Source organism: Procambarus clarkii, chromosome 90 (genome assembly GCF_040958095.1).
Source record: "Procambarus clarkii isolate CNS0578487 chromosome 90, FALCON_Pclarkii_2.0, whole genome shotgun sequence".
Classification (NCBI taxonomy): domain Eukaryota; kingdom Metazoa; phylum Arthropoda; class Malacostraca; order Decapoda; family Cambaridae; genus Procambarus; species Procambarus clarkii.
In genome coordinates this window covers 17,171,482-17,189,324 of record NC_091239.1, presented here as the reverse complement: position 1 = coordinate 17,189,324, position 17,843 = coordinate 17,171,482, and the positions used below count along the sequence as shown (strand labels likewise).

Below are 17,843 nucleotides of genomic sequence, written 5' to 3'. Positions count from 1 at the left end.
CTGGTCCCCTAGACAGCATTATTCATTGTAATGGCAAATCAACATTTTACACCTGTGCACTAAGAATCTCTCCAAACATTCCTGACAAGTCATACTGATGCAACAGAAGAGACTGGAGAATACTCATTTCAGCCCAGAATAATTTCTTGTGAGCTCATTCCAATAAGTTGAACGCCCTTCCAAATGATTTTTTCTTTTAACACTATCGCGCACCCCACGAGTGCGCCGCGGACTTTGACGTCATGGCCCTAATGGTGCGGGCTAGCGTGCGGCGACGCCTAAATGTGTATACTAGTTTCAGTTTTCTCACCTTAATTCTGGTGGTACAGTGGTACCTCGGAATGCGATTGTCCCTGTATGCGAGGTTTTCGGAAGGCGAGGTGTATTTACTCCAAAAATTTGTCTCAGAAGGCGAGGGTTACTTCGGGAGGCGAGTTTGGACGCGAGTTTGTTGATACGCGTACAGCCGACCTAGCGCGTTCGTCGCCCCTCCGCCCCGCCGCCCCTCAGTTTATTATTGTCTGGCGCTCGGTGACTACCCCCACATCAATTCTTCTCGCGGATTTTCAGTGTTTTGTTGGATTTTTGGTGATTTGTCTATACAATTTGTTATTATATATCTCACCATGGGTCCCAAGAAAGCCGGTGGTAAGGATAAAGGCCAGAAAGCTCCTGTGAGGATGACAATAGAGGAGAAACAAGAGATCATTCGGAAGCATGAGAACGGTACACGTGTTGTTGAACTTTGTAGGCAGTACAACAAAGCCACATCAACAATATGCACTATACTTAAGAAGAAAAATAAGATTATGGGTGCTAAAGTGGCAAAAGGAGTAAGAACATTAACGGCACAAAGACCACAAATACTTGAAGAAGTGGAAAAGTTGTTATTAATTTGGATACACGACAAGGAGTTGAGGGGTGATAGTGTTTCGGAGGCCATTATTTGTGAGAAAGCCAGGGTGTTGCACGAAGACCTTCTAAAGAATACCCCTGCAACGAGTGATGCAGATAAGAAAGAGTTTAAGGCAAGCAGGGGCTGGTTTGAAAAATTTAGAAAGAGAAGTGGTATCCATAGTGTTACAAGGCATGGGGTTATGTGATGTGATTATGGAAGGGGACTCCCCTTCCAAACAGTAACTCCTCTCCTCCTCCCCCCTCCTCACCATCTTCCATACGCCTACAGCACTCGACAGCAAGGTAAGTAATAACTGGAACACAGTTTTGTAGGTTTATTTAGATGAATTAGGTAAATTAGGTATAAAAATTTAGTTTGATGTGGGGTTTTTGGGGTAGTCAGGAACGGATTAATTCATTTCCCTTTATTTCTTATGGGGAAATTAACTTCGGAATGCGAGTTTTCGGAAGGCGAGGCGTCTCCAGGAACGGATTAAACTCTTATTCTGAGGTATGCCTGTACATTGTTCGTTTTGGTATCATTGTGTTCGCAATTAAATTCCCTACAGGTGTGTATAAATATAATATCTAAAAGCCTGGCGTGACTCCCAACAGCAAAGCCTAAAGTCGGCAAAAGTTGCCCGTGAGTGCACAAAATCAGTAAAATGTGCATACTCGTTCCATTTTTCTCACCTTAATTCTCGTGTTACGTCGCTCGTTTTGGTAACATTGTGTTCGCAATTAAATTCTCTACAGATGTGTATGAATATAATGTACAAAATCCTGGAGTGCCTCCCCGCAGAAAAGCCTAAAGTTACCCGTGAACGAGCACCAATTTGTATACTGCAACCTAATGTGTATACTCGTTCAGTTTGATTACATCAATTTTCGTGTTATGTCTTTCATTTTGGTATCAAATTGTTCGCAATAAAAAGGTGCGTATTTTAAAACTAGTCCCATAATAATAGAGCAATAACTGGAATTTTAACAAATATTTTAATTCTGGAAGCTCATCATCACAAAATTATTTATATCTTTCCAGTGTTCTGACAAAAATTTTTGTGTTACATCTTTCATTTTGGCATCAAATTGTTTGCGACGTAAAGGCGCGCATTTTAAAACAAGTCCCAACATAATAGCACAATAAATAGAATTTTAACAAATATTTTAATATTTTGACCAAAAACCTATTTATAATCATATAAGTGTTCGGATATCAAGTTTCATGTTACATCTTTCATTTTGGTATCAAATTGTGCGCATTCTAAAGGCGCTTATTTTGATACTATCCCGAGGTTGATTGGATAAAAAATTAACTTTATACAAATATTTTTGTAGTAGACGCAAATCCGGTCCTCGGTTAGGACTCGGGAGAAAAATAATGGACGGGAGTCCGGTCCAAAGTGACCGATAGTGTTAACAGGGACTGCCAAGCAATGCTCTCACTACTTGCTAGTTCACCTGCCAAGCACTTAGCCTTCCCAAGGCTCTGCTTTTCTTATTTTAAGTTCATAAACAACTCTTGGACAATACAGGTACTGAACAAGATGCTCCTGCCTTTCACAATTGCTACATGATGAAGCAGTATACAAAGATTTTTGCACAGCTTTCTGCAAATGTATGTCATTTGTGTGTTATTGCACAGAAAATGTGCACAAAAAGGAATTACTGACAAAGTAGGAACAAAATTATCAGGGGGAAAGTGCCAAGACATTATGCCCATATAGCACTTGGAAAGGATAAGGATAAGGATTTGGGATGAGACGAGGGGGAAAGGAATGGTACCCAACCACTTGGACTGTCGGGGATTGAACGCCGACCTGCATGAAGCAAGACCGTTGCTTTACCGAGCAGCCCAAGTTGTTGGGCAACAAAGTAGGAAGATGTACTTTTAATTTTCTAACAAACAGAATTCGAAGAGCAATAGTTAAAGTAAAAACCAGACCATCCACTGGGAAAAGCTCAGTCTCCCAGGGTACTGTGCTCCAGTACTTGTTCTGATTCCCAACATGGACATAGACAAGGACACAAAATATAGTTCCGCATCAGCCTTTGAAGATGACACTACGAAGTTTATGTGAATAAACAATATAGAGGAACAGCAAACCTCTAAACTAACGTAAACCAGGTATTTCAATTTGCCACAGAAATTAACATGATGTTCAACGAAGACACTTTCTCTGCTACAGAAAAAAATAAAAATTGAAAAAAATTGAAGCCACAGACAAAACTCAAATTACATACAGGGGTACCTCGGTTTAAGAGTTTAATATGTTCCTGGAGACAGCTCGTATTCCGAAAACTCGTAATTCGAAGCAAATTTCCCCATAAGAAATAATGGGAAATGAATTAATCCGTTCCTGACTACCCGAAAACCTCACTTCAAACTAAGTTTTATACCTAATTCATCTAAATAAACCTACAAAACTATGTTCAAGTTATTACTTACCCTTGCTAATGATTGCTGTTGGTGTATGGAAGATGGTGAGGAGGAAGGAGGAGAGGTGTTACTGTTTGGAAGGGGAATCCCCTTCCATAATAACATCAGGCAGTGAGGACTTCACTGGTGTGCACACTCTTGCAAGTTTTGCCTGCATACCACTAAGACTTGCTTGTTATACTAAGAATCTGTCTAAAGACACTTGTTTTTCCCTACATTTTAACACTTGTCTGTAGTAAGACATCACATTGTCATTTAAAAGGTCAATGCAACGGCCTGCTACAGCTTTATCTGGACGAGTTTTTTCAACAAAACTTTGCAGTTCTTCCCATACTTCACACATTTTCTTAATGAAGAAAGGACATCCTCTACTGCCTCTACTAACAACTACAGTGGCACCTCGACTTACGATTGCCCCGACTTACGATAATTTCGAGTTATGATGTAAATTTCATCGAAAAATGTGACTCGACATTCGATGGTGTCGTCGACTTACGATATTTGTTGGTACACGTTCGGGTCGACCAAGCGTGTGGCTTCCAGTCACGCAGTCCGACCTGCCTCAGTTTACTACAGCTGCCCGCTTGGTGACGATCGCGCCTATAAGAAATTCCGCGTTTGTGGTGAGTTTTTGCATTTTGAACATTAAAGTAATTATTATATACTGTATATCACACCATGAGTCCCAGGAAAGTCAGTGGTAAGGCTCAACATATGAGATCCCATGTAAAAATGACCATAGAGCAGAAACAAGAGATCATTCGTAAATATGAAGATGGTGTGTGGTGGTTGGACTGGCTAGGCAGTACAACAAATCTCAGTCAACGATATCCACCATACTGGCTAAGAAAAAGGACATTATGGGTGCTAAAGTGATGCATCATTACAGACAAATGTTAAAACGAAGGGAACAACAAATGTCTCTTGACAAACTTGTAGTGAGACAAACAAGCACTGAACCACAACCAGGTCCTAGTGGTATTCAGGCAAAACGTAGGAGAGAGAGTACCCCAGAGAAAACATCACTGCCTGATGTGATAATGGAAGGGGACTCCCCTTCCAAACAGTAACAACTCTCCTCCTCCCCCCTCATCACCATCTTCCATACACCATCAAGAGCCCTCCATAAAGGTAAGATAAACTTAGGTACTGTATTGTAGTTAGAAAAAACATTGTATTCAGTATAAAATGTATTTGTATGTTAATATTTTGGAGGGTGGGGAACAGATTAATTCAAATCCCTTTATTTCTTATGGGAAAAATCGTTTCGACTTACGATATTTCGACTTACGATCCGTCTTTGGGAACGGATTAGCATCGTAAGTCGAGGCCCCATTGTATTTTCTTAGGTTGAACCTTACCACTGGCTTTCTTGGGACCCATGGCGAGATATATAATAACAACTTTTATGCTCAAATGGCCAAAAATCCGACAAAAAACTGTAAATCCTTGTGAAGAATTCAGGTGGGATAGTCACTGGGTGCGAGGCACTGGTAAACTGAGGCGCGATTGCCTTGCCACCACGCGCTAGTCGGCCAATACGTGTATCAACACCCTCGTCTTCCGAGACAACCCTCGCCTTCTGAGGCAAATTTTCTGAGCAAATCCTGCTTGTATTCCGAAAAACTCGTATACAGGGACACTCGTATTCTGAGGTACCACTGTATTAAATTGAAAACAACACTTCAAAGGATTTGGAAGTAATCATGTGAAAAGACTACTTTAAAAGAACACAATGAAGTAACCATCATAACTGGAAGAAAAATCCCAGGCTGAATATCAAGAACCTTTCAAACAATAAGAGAGATTACACTAATCAAAGGTGGGCAGGACTGAGTTCCAAATGTACCAAATTCCAGTCCATTTCAAGGACTGACTGAGAAACTCGGTCCTTTTTCCAAACTGGACTGAAATGAGGACTGATGGTACAATTTAAATTCATTCTGGATGGTCCAATGTTCCGCTACCCTTTTTTATTAGTTTTGAAAACTAGAAAAGGACTAAGTTAACACTATCGTCCACCCTGGACGTCTGCGACGTACACAATTAACTTTGCGGATGTGCGACAAGGACGGCTGCAAAGTCCAAAGACAAAATATTTGTTAAAAATCTATTTGTTTTCCAATCATTATGGGACTAGTTTTAAAATGCGCACTTTTAGATTGTGAACCCTTTGATACCAGAATGAACGACGTAGCATGAAAATTGAGGTGAGAAAACTGAACAGAGTATACACATTTTAGTGTTGGTGTGCGGATGGGGTGCCTGGCTCATGGGTAACGCTCAGCGGACTTTCTAGTTTGCTGTGGGACTAGCACTACTTGTATGGGTAGTGCGCCTGTTTATTTTTATCTTATATACATATATCCCATTAGAAAAATATATTGTGAACAAGTTGATGCGGGTGGCACGACGGGTTTTTTGACCTTATATGCATATATTCCTTTAAAGAATTCTATTGCAAACATTCTGATACCAAAATGAACGATGTAATACGAAAATTGATGTTAGAAAACTGAAAAGAGTATACACATTTCTGTGTAAGTGTTGCAGGCATGCCAATGGGTGCTCGCTTCATGGGTAACGCTTTCCCGACTTTTGGTTTTGCTGCAGGGGGGGAAAGAGGTGGAATAGAACTGGTCTTTTGGACTTTATATGCATATACCCCTGTAGGGAATTCTATTGCACACACATTGATATAAAAATGAACAACATGGCACGAGAAATGAGGTGAGAAAACTTAAGAGTACCTGTATACACATTCTAGTGATCTTGCGTGCTCACGGGCAATGCTCGGCCGATTTTTGAGCTTGGTGCGAGGGGCATGCCCGGCTTTTGAACTGTATATGCATATACCCCTGTAGGAAATTCTATTGTGAACACATTGATACCAAAATGAACGTTGCAACACAAAAATTAAGGTGAGAAAACTGAAAAGAGTATACATATTTTAGTTTGGCCGCGCACTGACACGAAACGCCCGGCACACATTAAGGTAGACTGGGGCGTGCATGCCGGGGATGCGAAAGTGTTAAGGTGTGCTTTTACAAATACAAAATATGCATCTGCATTTCCATTTTGATAAAGGAATAAATTATAGACCAGTTATTTTAAATCAGTGTCAGTTGTGTACAATCTCTGCAGAAAAATGTCATATAATGTTCTATCATAAATCAGTAACAGCTATTTTGAAATACTAGTCTTCATAAAGGGAAACTGAAGCATTCAACTTGCCTTTTTTTTTAAGTTTTATTATTCAGTATTAATTGTATTATTTGAAATTTAATTTTAATTTACTAAAATTAAATATTAATAATTTCTGTTGTCTTCAACTGCATATTTCCACTCTTATACTTCAACTGCAACAGCATATTCATAGTGTATGAATTAAATATTTCACTTTTAATGCTAGGACAGAGTCAGTCATAGTTTTTTCTTCCGAAAGTACTGTGGACTGTCGGTACATTTTAAGGCAAGGATTGAGACTGAGATTGTCAGTTTTGTTTTTTAGGCATGGGTTCTTATCTTGACGTTATCTTGAGATGATTTCGGGGCTTAGTGTCCCCGCGGCCCGGTCCTCGACTAGGCCTCCACCCCCAGAAAGCAGCCTGTAGCAGCTGTCTAACTCCCAGGTACCTATTTATTGATAGGTAACAGAGGCATCGGGGTGAAAGAAACATTTTACCCATTTGTCTCCGCCTCCACCGGGGATCAAACCTGGAACCTCAGGACTACAAATCCGAAGTGCTGTCCACCCAGCTGTCAGGCACCCTTAAGGTGGGACGGTGGGTGCCCACCTTTAAAACCAATGATGGTATGATGACCAAACCACCCATCAGAAGATGGAGAAACGGTGATGTTTCGGTCCATTCTGGACCATTATCAAGTTGTGTGATCAATACCACCAATGATGGTTTTTTTAAGACACTAGTGCTATCTGGGCTGAATACTGCTGCATATCAACAGCCTCATTCAAAGCTGGAGAAATTCCTCACCTGGAGAATGTACAAAGAATTTTTACTTCCCAACTCTATTAGATAAAACAACCAAATTGTTAGGACTTCTTTAAATTTCTCAATTTGTATTCTCTAGAGCACAGACAAGATAAATATAATAATTTACTTAGAAAATATTAAGAGGACTGGTTCCAAATCTACATACAGATATATTTCTTTACGAGACCAGGAGGCATGGCAAAAGGTGCAAAATAGCCCTGCTGAAAAGCAAAGATGCAATAACTATGTTAAGAGACAATTCTATCAAATTTAAGTGCCCAAGACTTTTCAACAAACTCCCTCTATCAAGAGGAGCATAACTTGCTGTCCTCTCTCATGGTGTTCAAAAGAGAATTTGATAAACACCTCTAAAGGATACCTGATCTGAAATTCATGTATCAGATTGAGCAGCAGCCTCTAACAGCCTGGTTGACCAGAATACCAACCCTAAGGCCTGGTCAGAAATCAGGCCACAAAGACATGGATCCCCAGAACCAACACAAGGTACAGGCATACCTCAGAATAAGAGTTTAATCCGTTCCTGGAGATGCCTCGCCTTCCGAAAACTCGCATTCCGAAGTTAATTTCCCCATAAGAAATAAAGGGAAATGAATTAATCCGTTCCTGACTACCCCAAAAACCCCACATCAAACTAAATTTTTATACCTAATTTACCTAATTCATCTAAATAAACCTACAAAACTGTGTTCCAGTTATTACTTACCTTGCTGTCGAGTGCTGTAGGCGTATGGAAGATGGTGAGGAGGGGGGAGGAGGAGAGGAGTTACTGTTTGGAAGGGGAGTCCCCTTCCATAATCACATCACATAACCCCATGCCTTGTAACACTATGGATACCACTACTCTTTCTAAATTTTTCAAACCAGCCCCTGCTTGCCTTAAACTCTTTCTTATCTGCATCATTCGTTGCAGGGGTATTCTTTAGAAGGTCTTCGTGCAACACCCTGGCTTTCTCACAAATAATGGCCTCCGAAACACTATCACCCCTCAACTCCTTGTCGTGTATCCAAATTAATAACAACTTTTCCACTTCTTCAAGTATTTGTGGTCTTTGTGCCGTTAATGTTCTTACTCCTTTTGCCACTTTAGCACCCATAATCTTATTTTTCTTCTTAAGTATAGTGCATATTGTTGATGTGGCTTTGTTGTACTGCCTACAAAGTTCAACAACACGTGTACCGTTCTCATGCTTCCGAATGATCTCTTGTTTCTCCTCTATTGTCATCCTCACATGAGCTTTCTGGCCTTTATCCTTACCACTGGCTTTCTTGGGACCCATGGTGAGATATATAATAACAAATTGTATAGACAAATCACCAAAAATCCAACAAAACACTGAAAATCCGCGAGAAGAATTGATGTGGGGTAGTCACTGAGCGCGAGACAATAATAAACTGAGGGGGGGCGGGGCGGAGGGGCGACGAACGCGCTAGGTCGGCTGTACGCGTATCAACAAACTCGCGTCCAAACTCGCCTCCCGAAGTAACCATCGCCTTCCGAGACAAATTTTTGGAGTAAATACACCTCGCCTTCCGAAAACCTCGCATACAGGGACAATCGCATTCCGAGGTACCACTGTAGCTTCAAGATACATAACCTTACTTTGGCTCTGAACTGGCATTGTTTTTACACTTCCCTAGCTGATGGAGATTTCCATTTTTGGGATTTCATTTTTGCAGCGTAACATTTTCTAAGTGGCCTACAATCATGACACTTGAGAGCTTCCTCAATAGTCGCAGTGTGGACTAGATAGAACTCTTGCATAGGATCATGCTCTTCTCCTTATTCAGGATTTGCAGACAGGGTGGCAACCTTTATCAAATATCTCTTGTCCCAAGGAACTTAGATATCCGTCTGCCCTTGGATTATTCTGTACTTGGTAGTGGTTTGTATCTTTTGAGGGGTGGTACTTCCTGATTTCTTTTGGTGTGACTTTGGACTTATGATTCCTTCTAACTATTTATGTTGAGAGGTATAACTAATTATATACTAATTGCAAAGGATATGAAGACAAGGAGCTGGGATAAGAGGTCATATTATAATAGGAGTGATAGAACAGTGCCCAATCACTTGGATTATCAAGGAACGAATGCCAATCCTGTGCAAGAATATTACATTTGTCTGTGGAAGATAACTTTTTCAGGCATTCTTCACCACATAAGCCCTCCCCATAACTAGCCCATTTTTCGTGAACATTTACTTGTTCTGGTTTCCTGTATGTGACTCCATTTTACCAGAGATCTTTCCTTCAGACAGGGGTCTGTGGGAATAGTTGTCTTGAATGCTGGGCAGCAGTTCTTGCCCAGAACTACTGTTCTTGCTACAGAACTTGCAGTAGTTCTTGCTACAGAACTCTGCTGCCCCTTCATGGAACATCCTGCAGCAAAGCAAAGCGTTCCTTGGTTTATGTTTTGTCGGAAACGCTTTGCGTAATAGTGCTTCATTAGCATGTGTAACTTCTGTCCCTACAATTGCACATTACTCTTATGTGCTTTATGCACACAATCTTCTGAATAAAGATTATTAATATTAATATTAATATTAATATTAATATTAATATTAATATTATTATTATTATTATTATTATTATTGAGAAAATCCGTAGGAGCCGTGATGATGATTTTCTCACTGATGTAGTCACATTAGTGTGATTACTCTGTGTATTAATAATAATAATAATAATAATAATAATAATAATAATAATAATAATATTATTATTATTGTTTATCACATAGCTCCCTAATGAACTTGGCCAGAGGAAGTCTTGCCCAAAGGAGCAACTGAGTGGCTTGCTTAGAATGAAGCTTTCTTCTACAATTAACGTCTTTATTTTATACTATACTATACATAGTAATACAAAAGATTGTGTATTAACTTACCTGACAGCTCATGTTCTCCAAGACACATATAACTGCCTTGGTCTGACTATGGGCAAGATTGATACTCTCAGCAATGGTCTTGCAGCATTCCTCCCTGCTTATCTTCCCCAAAGTTGACCCTGCCACAATCATTATTATTATTCCACATTCATACTTTAATAACAAAAAAATATTGATAATTAAGTCAATATAATTAAGTTCACTAACAGGAATACTTTAGAATAAAGAACCAATGTTGAATGTAATGAAACGCCATTTTTCTGGATGAGTCCCGGAGGCTTCCCGGAGCTATCCAGGCTGATACGGATAGTCCTAACTTTTGGCATCAGTCGATGTGGGTAGAGTTCTAGGCCAACCGGAGACCACGGCCAGAACCTGGCCCCCCTCAGAGAGGCATGAGGAGCAACGTCATATAGAAATGCCCATGTGATTTTGGAACATTCTATATCTGCCATCGACCGGGACAGGCACCCAGAAAGGTAAGAGCCCCAAAACAAACCCCTATTCAGACTTGTCCCGTCTACACCCATGGGTTTATTGCCCCTCCTTCGGATGACTCCTCTGTCCCAGGTCCGTCTTCTGTTGGAGCCGGGCACTTGGATGGCGTCCCTGGGCCTTGTGGACGCGTATTGGTACGTCTTGATTCATCAAAGGTTCTGGGACTGACTCGGTTTTGGTGTGGCGCTTCAAGGTTACCAGGGAACAGTGGGGTCAGTCCTTCCATTGGGCTCACAGCGTGGTGCGGGTGTTTGCGGCTTTGTGGATGTCGCTCCAGGGGGATTCGGGTCGCTCAAGGATCAACAATCCAGCTCCAATCGATCTGTTCCCCGGTGGTTCTTTGCCTGAACAGAGGGGGGTGTTCCATGCGGTCCTTAGCTCTTTGGGGCTGGTCGCTTCGGGTGACTCGTCTGCTGAGTTTTCGGGGTTGGCTCTCCTGGCGGTTCACGTTCGGGGGTGTCCTAGGTTCTGGCTTGCTTGGAGGCTTACCAGGGAAGAGCTGTCCTTCTGGCTCATTGGTGGCCGACCCAGCCTTGGTTTCAGGCACTGCTTGCTCATGTCTGAACCCAAGAGTCTTCCCGCAGCTCCGCCTCTTTCTACAGATCAGTCCAGCCCGGTACGAGGCAGGTTCGTTCTTCTCCTCGGGTCTTCGCGTCTGGAGTTTGTGTCTCAAGTTTCTCGTCACTTGTATGGGGCCCAGGTGGCTTCGTTGTTGGTCTCCCCCCTGAATACTTTATCTCGGCGGCAAACGAGGGCAAGCCTCTCCCCATGGCCCATTGAACAGGGCGAACCGCTAAAGGGCCAACGATCCTAACGAGAAGCCGAACAATGCACAGAGTGGTCACTACGCCAACCAGATGCCTTCGGCTCTGAAGGAGGGGCCGGGCCCCTAATCTGCCACCACTGGCCCCACCATGACCAAAAGAACCCCAAACCTTGGTACAACCTTTCCGGGCAGGACCCCTCCCTCCCAGAGAGCAAACAAGTCCGACATGGAATGGCAACTAGACGAAGCCGCCTGCAGATACTGCACAACTGAAGACTGCAAACAGCAACGAGCACAAGGGGACGAAAGTCTAAGAGCCAGGGCCCAAGCAGATTCCAAAGAGTGAGCGAGCACCACCTGTCTGCACGCGAGGCGAGAAGTAAAGAACAGAAGCACTGTTTCCTTCAGGATCGGCACAAACAACTTCAACCAGGCAGCCGACCCCCGAGCTGCCGAGGCAAGTGCATCGGACGCAAGCCCAAAACCCAGTACCTTCACATCCTCCTCGAGTCAATCCAAAGACAGCTCAAGCAGGAAAAAGACACGCAAGACCAAAGCCAAATGCCCACAGGCACGCAAGTCCTCAACCACCAAGGACACCGAAAGGATGGGAACCTGCACGTGAAGCTGTACCTGGTCGATATCTTGAGGAAGAACAGGGGCAAACAAGCACGCAATGAGGTGCTCAAACTCTCCCCTCCAGGTAAACCTGAACCACCATAGTAGTTTCCTGCCACTCAAGCGTGCGGGTCCAACAGAACGCATGCCACACCCCCAATGAAAAGAAAGGGCAGTCTGCCAACCAGGAAGACTCCGGCACCGTGTAACGCACCCAGTAAGGAAAAGAGGAACCAAACTCAAATGAAGAAGGATCCATTATTGAGGCAAAATCCAGGTCTCGCAGGAGGTATGAAGCAATAGCCTCCCAAACCTCCTTAGGCGGGATTGGGGAAGCCAAAAACCTCTGGAAAGAGGGAACCGAGAAACCCAAGAAAACTCGGAACTGAACCTGGGGAGGAGCTGATCTCATATAAAACTCGTACACGAAGGGAGGATAGGAACCCTCCCCCTGCAACAACAAGCCCTGCGCAAGGGTACCATCACTCAAACGGGGCCCAAGCCACCCAAGTCAACTCCTTAGCCCAGGCATCCTCCACGTGAGGACCCAGGGCAAAGCTGTCCTCTAAACCCTCTGCCTCTGGAGAAAAAGCAGAGTCCACAAGAAAAGCAGGGAAGAAGGAGGTCCGCTGGTCCAACCCAAAAGCCCTGGCAGGAGGAACCAGCTCGAATGCCTCCGCCGCTGACCCGGAAGGGGTAGCCCCCGAAACCACCTGAGTAGCACCACCATCTAAACCTTGCCTCGACTCCAAAACCCTCAGACATTTGGAAGCTGGCAATGGCAGGGGGGGATGGGGTTGGGGGGTTGGGGGGATGGGGTTGGGGGGTTGGGGGGAGGGGGTTGGTGGGGGGGGAGGGGGTTGGTGGAGGGGGAGGGGGTTGGTGGGGGGGGGGGGAGGGGGTTGGTGGGGGGGAGGAAGGGTTGAAGGGTTGGAGGGGGGAGGGGGGTTGGAGGGGGGAGGGGGGGTTAAAGGGGGGAGGGGGGGTTGGGGGGGGAAGGGGGGAGCTCAACACTAACCTAGCGCATTACAGCAACTTCAACCTCACATGCAGCACTGAAGCTGCCTGCACCCGAATATCAATAGCAGTGGACTGGTTGAATTGGAGTATAAGCAAGGAACACCACTCGCAGGACTCCAGGTCAAAGGTGTCATTGACCAAACAGGCAGCATGGCAGAGGTAAACGATGAGTGTCACCCTCAGACAAGGGGACAGAGCAATCTTATAACTCGCATGAAGCGAGATGGGACTCAGAGGACGCATCCATTGGACCAATGAGCCCAATGAGCCCCAATGGCTTTTTCCAGGGGCCCCTTAGGCTGACTGCTCAGCAAAGCCTAGGCAAGGTACTGCTAACCATTTATCCCAAAACTACCAAACAAACAAACAAAAGCTGAACCCCTGCGACGTGTACAATCACGGGGGCTTAGTGGAGGGCCACCAAGATAATACAAGTGGTCCTGTAGCCACCCCAGGCAGACCCCCACCAGGCAACCAAAACAAAAGAAAAAGAAAAACCCTGCTTGAGTACGTCTCCAGGAGGGAACAGAACCGGCCACTATGCGTAGTATAAGACAGATGCACAGTATCTTGCACCCCTGCCAGTGACAATACTACCCAAGGACAGTGGCAAAAAAAGCCCCAGCTGATACAAAGAGCGGACAATCACCGAACAGCTAAAGAACCCTGCAGAGGTAGTTCTTGAAGGGTTTGTGGAAGGTAACCCCAGGAAAGATAACCCTGAGACCCAAGGAAAATACTTACAGGAAGCCTAGGGAAGAGAACCCGAAGTGCATGCAGCCCAAGTACTTGTAACTCCTTGCCACCACACCAACACACAGCAAGCACCACCGCTAGGGCAAAAATCCTGACAGGCAAATGAGGACAGTAGATGTCAGCCCCAACCGGCTTTGGTCTACAAATTGGTATGCAGGCAGCTGGCTCGGGGAGGCCAGAACGAATGAGCGGTGCATCGGGTTGATGACGATTTGCTTGTCTGGTGTTTTCTTGTTTTTCTTGGGGGAGTTTTTGGCCTCTGTTTCGGTCTCAGATCACAATTTTCTATCAGTTGGGGTCTGTTTTGAAGCGCCTACCTTTCTGGGTGCCCAACCCCGGTCGATGGCAGACATGAATAAACATGTACTCTCAAAGAGTGGAGTTTCATAAGCCATTGCTCCCTTCGCCTCTGAGGGAACCAGGTTCTGGCTCGTGGTTCCCAGTAGGAAGACAACTCCATGTGACTGAAGCCGCAGACTAATATAGCTAATATCAGTCCAATAGCTCCAGGAAGCCAATGGGGCTCCCCACAGAAAGAGGTGAAAAACTGTACTGTACCATCTTACAGTAAATAAATAAATTGCAATAAATTGCAAATAATTGCTTAATACTGCAAATATAAACTTAGGGAAAGCTTCTAAATAAATGATCCCACTACACTATGGGATTGGTATGAGAGAGTTTGGGCTCAACAAAGACCCGATACTGGTGTTTTACTTTTTACAGCACATTGGCACTGAGGGAATTCTTGCAGAGTATTTATATGGAGAGTGAATGGAAAAAACAACATAACATGGAAAGCTTCATATAACATAGGAAAGCTTTTGATCAAAACCATATATACATCCAAATTGGCTTTATCCATGTCAAATAATATTTTATGGCCTCTTAATTCAATGTCAATTTATGTAATATTTATAATATGTGGCATGCAAGTAACACAATTATGAGAAAACCCAAAGCTGTGTGTTAAACACAATTCTTTTTTATGTATAGTGCCCAATGGAGCACTATATATACTGTAAAATAACCAAAATATTCCTGGCAAGTAATGACTTACCTGAGGGCCACTAACGCTAGTGGCCTAGACGAGGACAGGAAGCCGGCGGCTTGTTGTAGGTCCTCCCTATTTGCCGTGATGATCCATTCCAGGTGGATTTTAAAACCTAACAGTGTTTAATGCCTAATATGCACTCTCCATCAGCTACTAAGACTGTCATTTTACTATCTTACAATTAATTATTCTGCATATTCTCATTCAAAATAAATACTGCATACAAAAATATATTAAATAATGAGGGAAAAATATGTTAGTCACAAACCTGGATGAAAGTTGTAATGAGGAATCTGTAGTTTTTCACATCTCTGAAGCTCTTCCAGCAACATATTCCTACTCTTTTCTAAGGTTTCAGGTACGGGTGAGCCGAGATTCATGAGGTAGGATCCGTGTGGGAGTATCAGGTGAGGAGGATAGTCCTATATGGAAGAGGAAAATGCTAAAATAAATAACTAAAAGTACTTTACAGTGGCCACATACAGTCTATTTTTTCTTTTAAATAATAATAAAGTGTGGCAATATCATGTCAGGCATTGTATGACTTTTTCTATCCAGTGGGGACACAATCTGTCCTCCTAATGGAGCATCACATATTGACACATACTTAACCTAAGGCTAAAAATTTTTGTACAATTAAATGGTAGTGGCTTGCAAAATTGACATACTGTCCCATTTTCTGTTTGGGTCCTCTGGTAGGTTAGGATAAGGGCACTTTAGTATGACAGTTTCTTGATGTTGAGAAACCTTAGGACAGGATGGGGGACACTGACTTGTCAAATTCTGTCTTGTTCCCTCAATGTTGCAGGCAGCTCATGGAGATCAGAGATCAACCATACAAGTGAGATAAATTGCCCATTATAACCCTGGAAACACAAACCGAAACTGTCTATTTTCTCCTTGTTACAACTTGTAATAAAGTTGTTACATCTTGGCTTAACATGTTTATGACGTATTAGAATGTTGTTACAACTTGCTATATTGGTTGTTATAACTGGTTAGGTGTTAAAACTTGTTCGAACGTTGTACCAACGTCGTAGTTTCGGTGTGTGTTTGGCGGGAATAATACACAAATATCACAAAACACCCAAGCTCCTTCTGAAGTATGTCTTGCACCACTGGGCCACTGAACAACCTTCTCAAGCTAGCAACACACAGCTACTAAGCTTGGGGCTTACCTCTGATCTAGGTTAACCAACAAGAAACCTATAATGATGCTTGCTTAATACCTGCTCGATATCAAGCATTGATATCTGGGACCTGCTTCTGGGAGTTCGTCTACTCCCCAAGCCCAGCCCACCTCAGGCCAGGCTTGACTTGTGAGTGTGTCAATGGCATGTGTCAACGAGACAGCTCATCATCTGTCTGCTTGATGTTACAGATTACAGGCACTCACCTTGGAGCTCTGCTGTCACCAATCTAAACCTGATTGGAGCCCCATAAGCTGAAATGACCACTGTATTCAAGCAGTGATGTGAAGCAGGAATGCTAAAGGACTCACTCACGCAGCTTTGGATGTCAGAACAAGGATTTGGTGAAAGACTAACAAAGTCGGGAGTGCCATGCAACACAAAGCTACTACTTGATAATGGTCCAGGATTAACCGAAACTTTGTCATCTCCTCATCTTCATGCATGTGGTTTAGTCTTCTACTTCTATTGTTACAGTGGTCCATGTGAAACACTGTGAACACTGCTTTCTGCTCATTTCTGGAATCAACAGCAGGTCAGCTGGAGTCTGGGGAAGCAATGTGAAATGTTTATAACATACTGCATTCTCAACACTGGGTTGCCAGCCATGTGAGCACTAAATGAGCCGTCATACTCAATCCATGCTACCCAAGACCAAGCTGACACTTAAGGCTGTGACCATTCCATTACATCTACATATACTTATGAAGGCAATCCCCATGGCGCAGTGGTAAAACACTCGCCCGGTATGTCACAAGCGATTTGGCTATGGTTCGCATCTTGGCCATGGAGGATTGACTAGGCATCAATCCTTAACTGTAGTCTCTGTTCACCCAGCAGTGAACGGGTACCTGGTTGTTAAACGATTTGGCGGGTCGTATTCTCCTAATTCTCATTAAGCTTATGGACCTACCCGAAACACTGTGCATGCTAGTGGCTTTACAAGAATGTAAAAACTCTTTGTATGTTGGTACTAGTATATAAAAAAAAAAAAAAAAATAGCGTTGAATGTAATGAAACGGCATTTTCTGAGGCTTCCTGATGCTATCCAAACTCATATACAGGGGTATCTCAGTTTACAAATTTAATCCGTTCCTGGAGACGGTGCGTAACCCGAAAATTCATAAACCGAAGCAAATTTCCCCATAAGAAATAATGGGAAATGAATTAATCCGTTCTTGACTCCCCAATAAATTAACTTCAAAGTCAATTTTATAGCTAATTCTTCCAAATCTCCACTACAAAAGTATGTACAAGTTATTACTTACCTTTAGTGATGACTCCTGTTGGCGTATGGAAGACGGTGAGGAGGGGGGAAGAGGAGAGGTGTTACTGTTTGGAAGGGGAGTCCCCTTCCATTATAACATCAGACAGTGATGACTTCTCTGGGGTGCACTCTCTGGCACGTTTTGCCTGCATATCACTAAGACCTGCTTCTGGCTCACCACATGATTTTCTCATTGTTTTACTTCAAGAGTTTTTTCCTTCTTTGTAACACTTGTCTGTAGTGAGACATCACATTGTCATTAATAAGATCAATGCAATGACCGGCTGCTAAAGTTTTATCTGGCGATTCTTTTCAGCAAAACTTTGCAGTTCTTTCCATACTGCACACATTTTCTTAATTAATGAGGAAGGGACATCCTCTACTGCCACCTCCTCCCCCAGAAGATTTGTTATACTGCCTAGCTAACTCAACAACACGTGTACC

General features: G+C 43.2%; 1 protein-coding gene across 6 annotated transcripts in view; it reads right to left on the bottom strand.

The window, feature by feature from the left end:
- The window catches only part of LOC123746620 (probable endonuclease 4), a 195,465-nt gene that overhangs the window by 148,355 nt on the left and 29,267 nt on the right, over nt 1–17,843 (bottom strand). For all 6 annotated transcript variants that reach the window (XR_011225906.1, XR_011225905.1, XM_045728283.2 and 3 more), the window contains 2 exons: nt 15,211–15,364; nt 10,231–10,349 (listed from right to left, as the gene is read on the bottom strand). Coding sequence is in view for 4 of the 6 variants with exons in the window: in XM_045728283.2 (XP_045584239.2) it covers nt 10,231–10,349; nt 15,211–15,364 (273 nt within the window). In the remaining 2 variants the exon portion in view is untranslated. The remainder of the gene's footprint in view (nt 1–10,230; nt 10,350–15,210; nt 15,365–17,843) is intronic.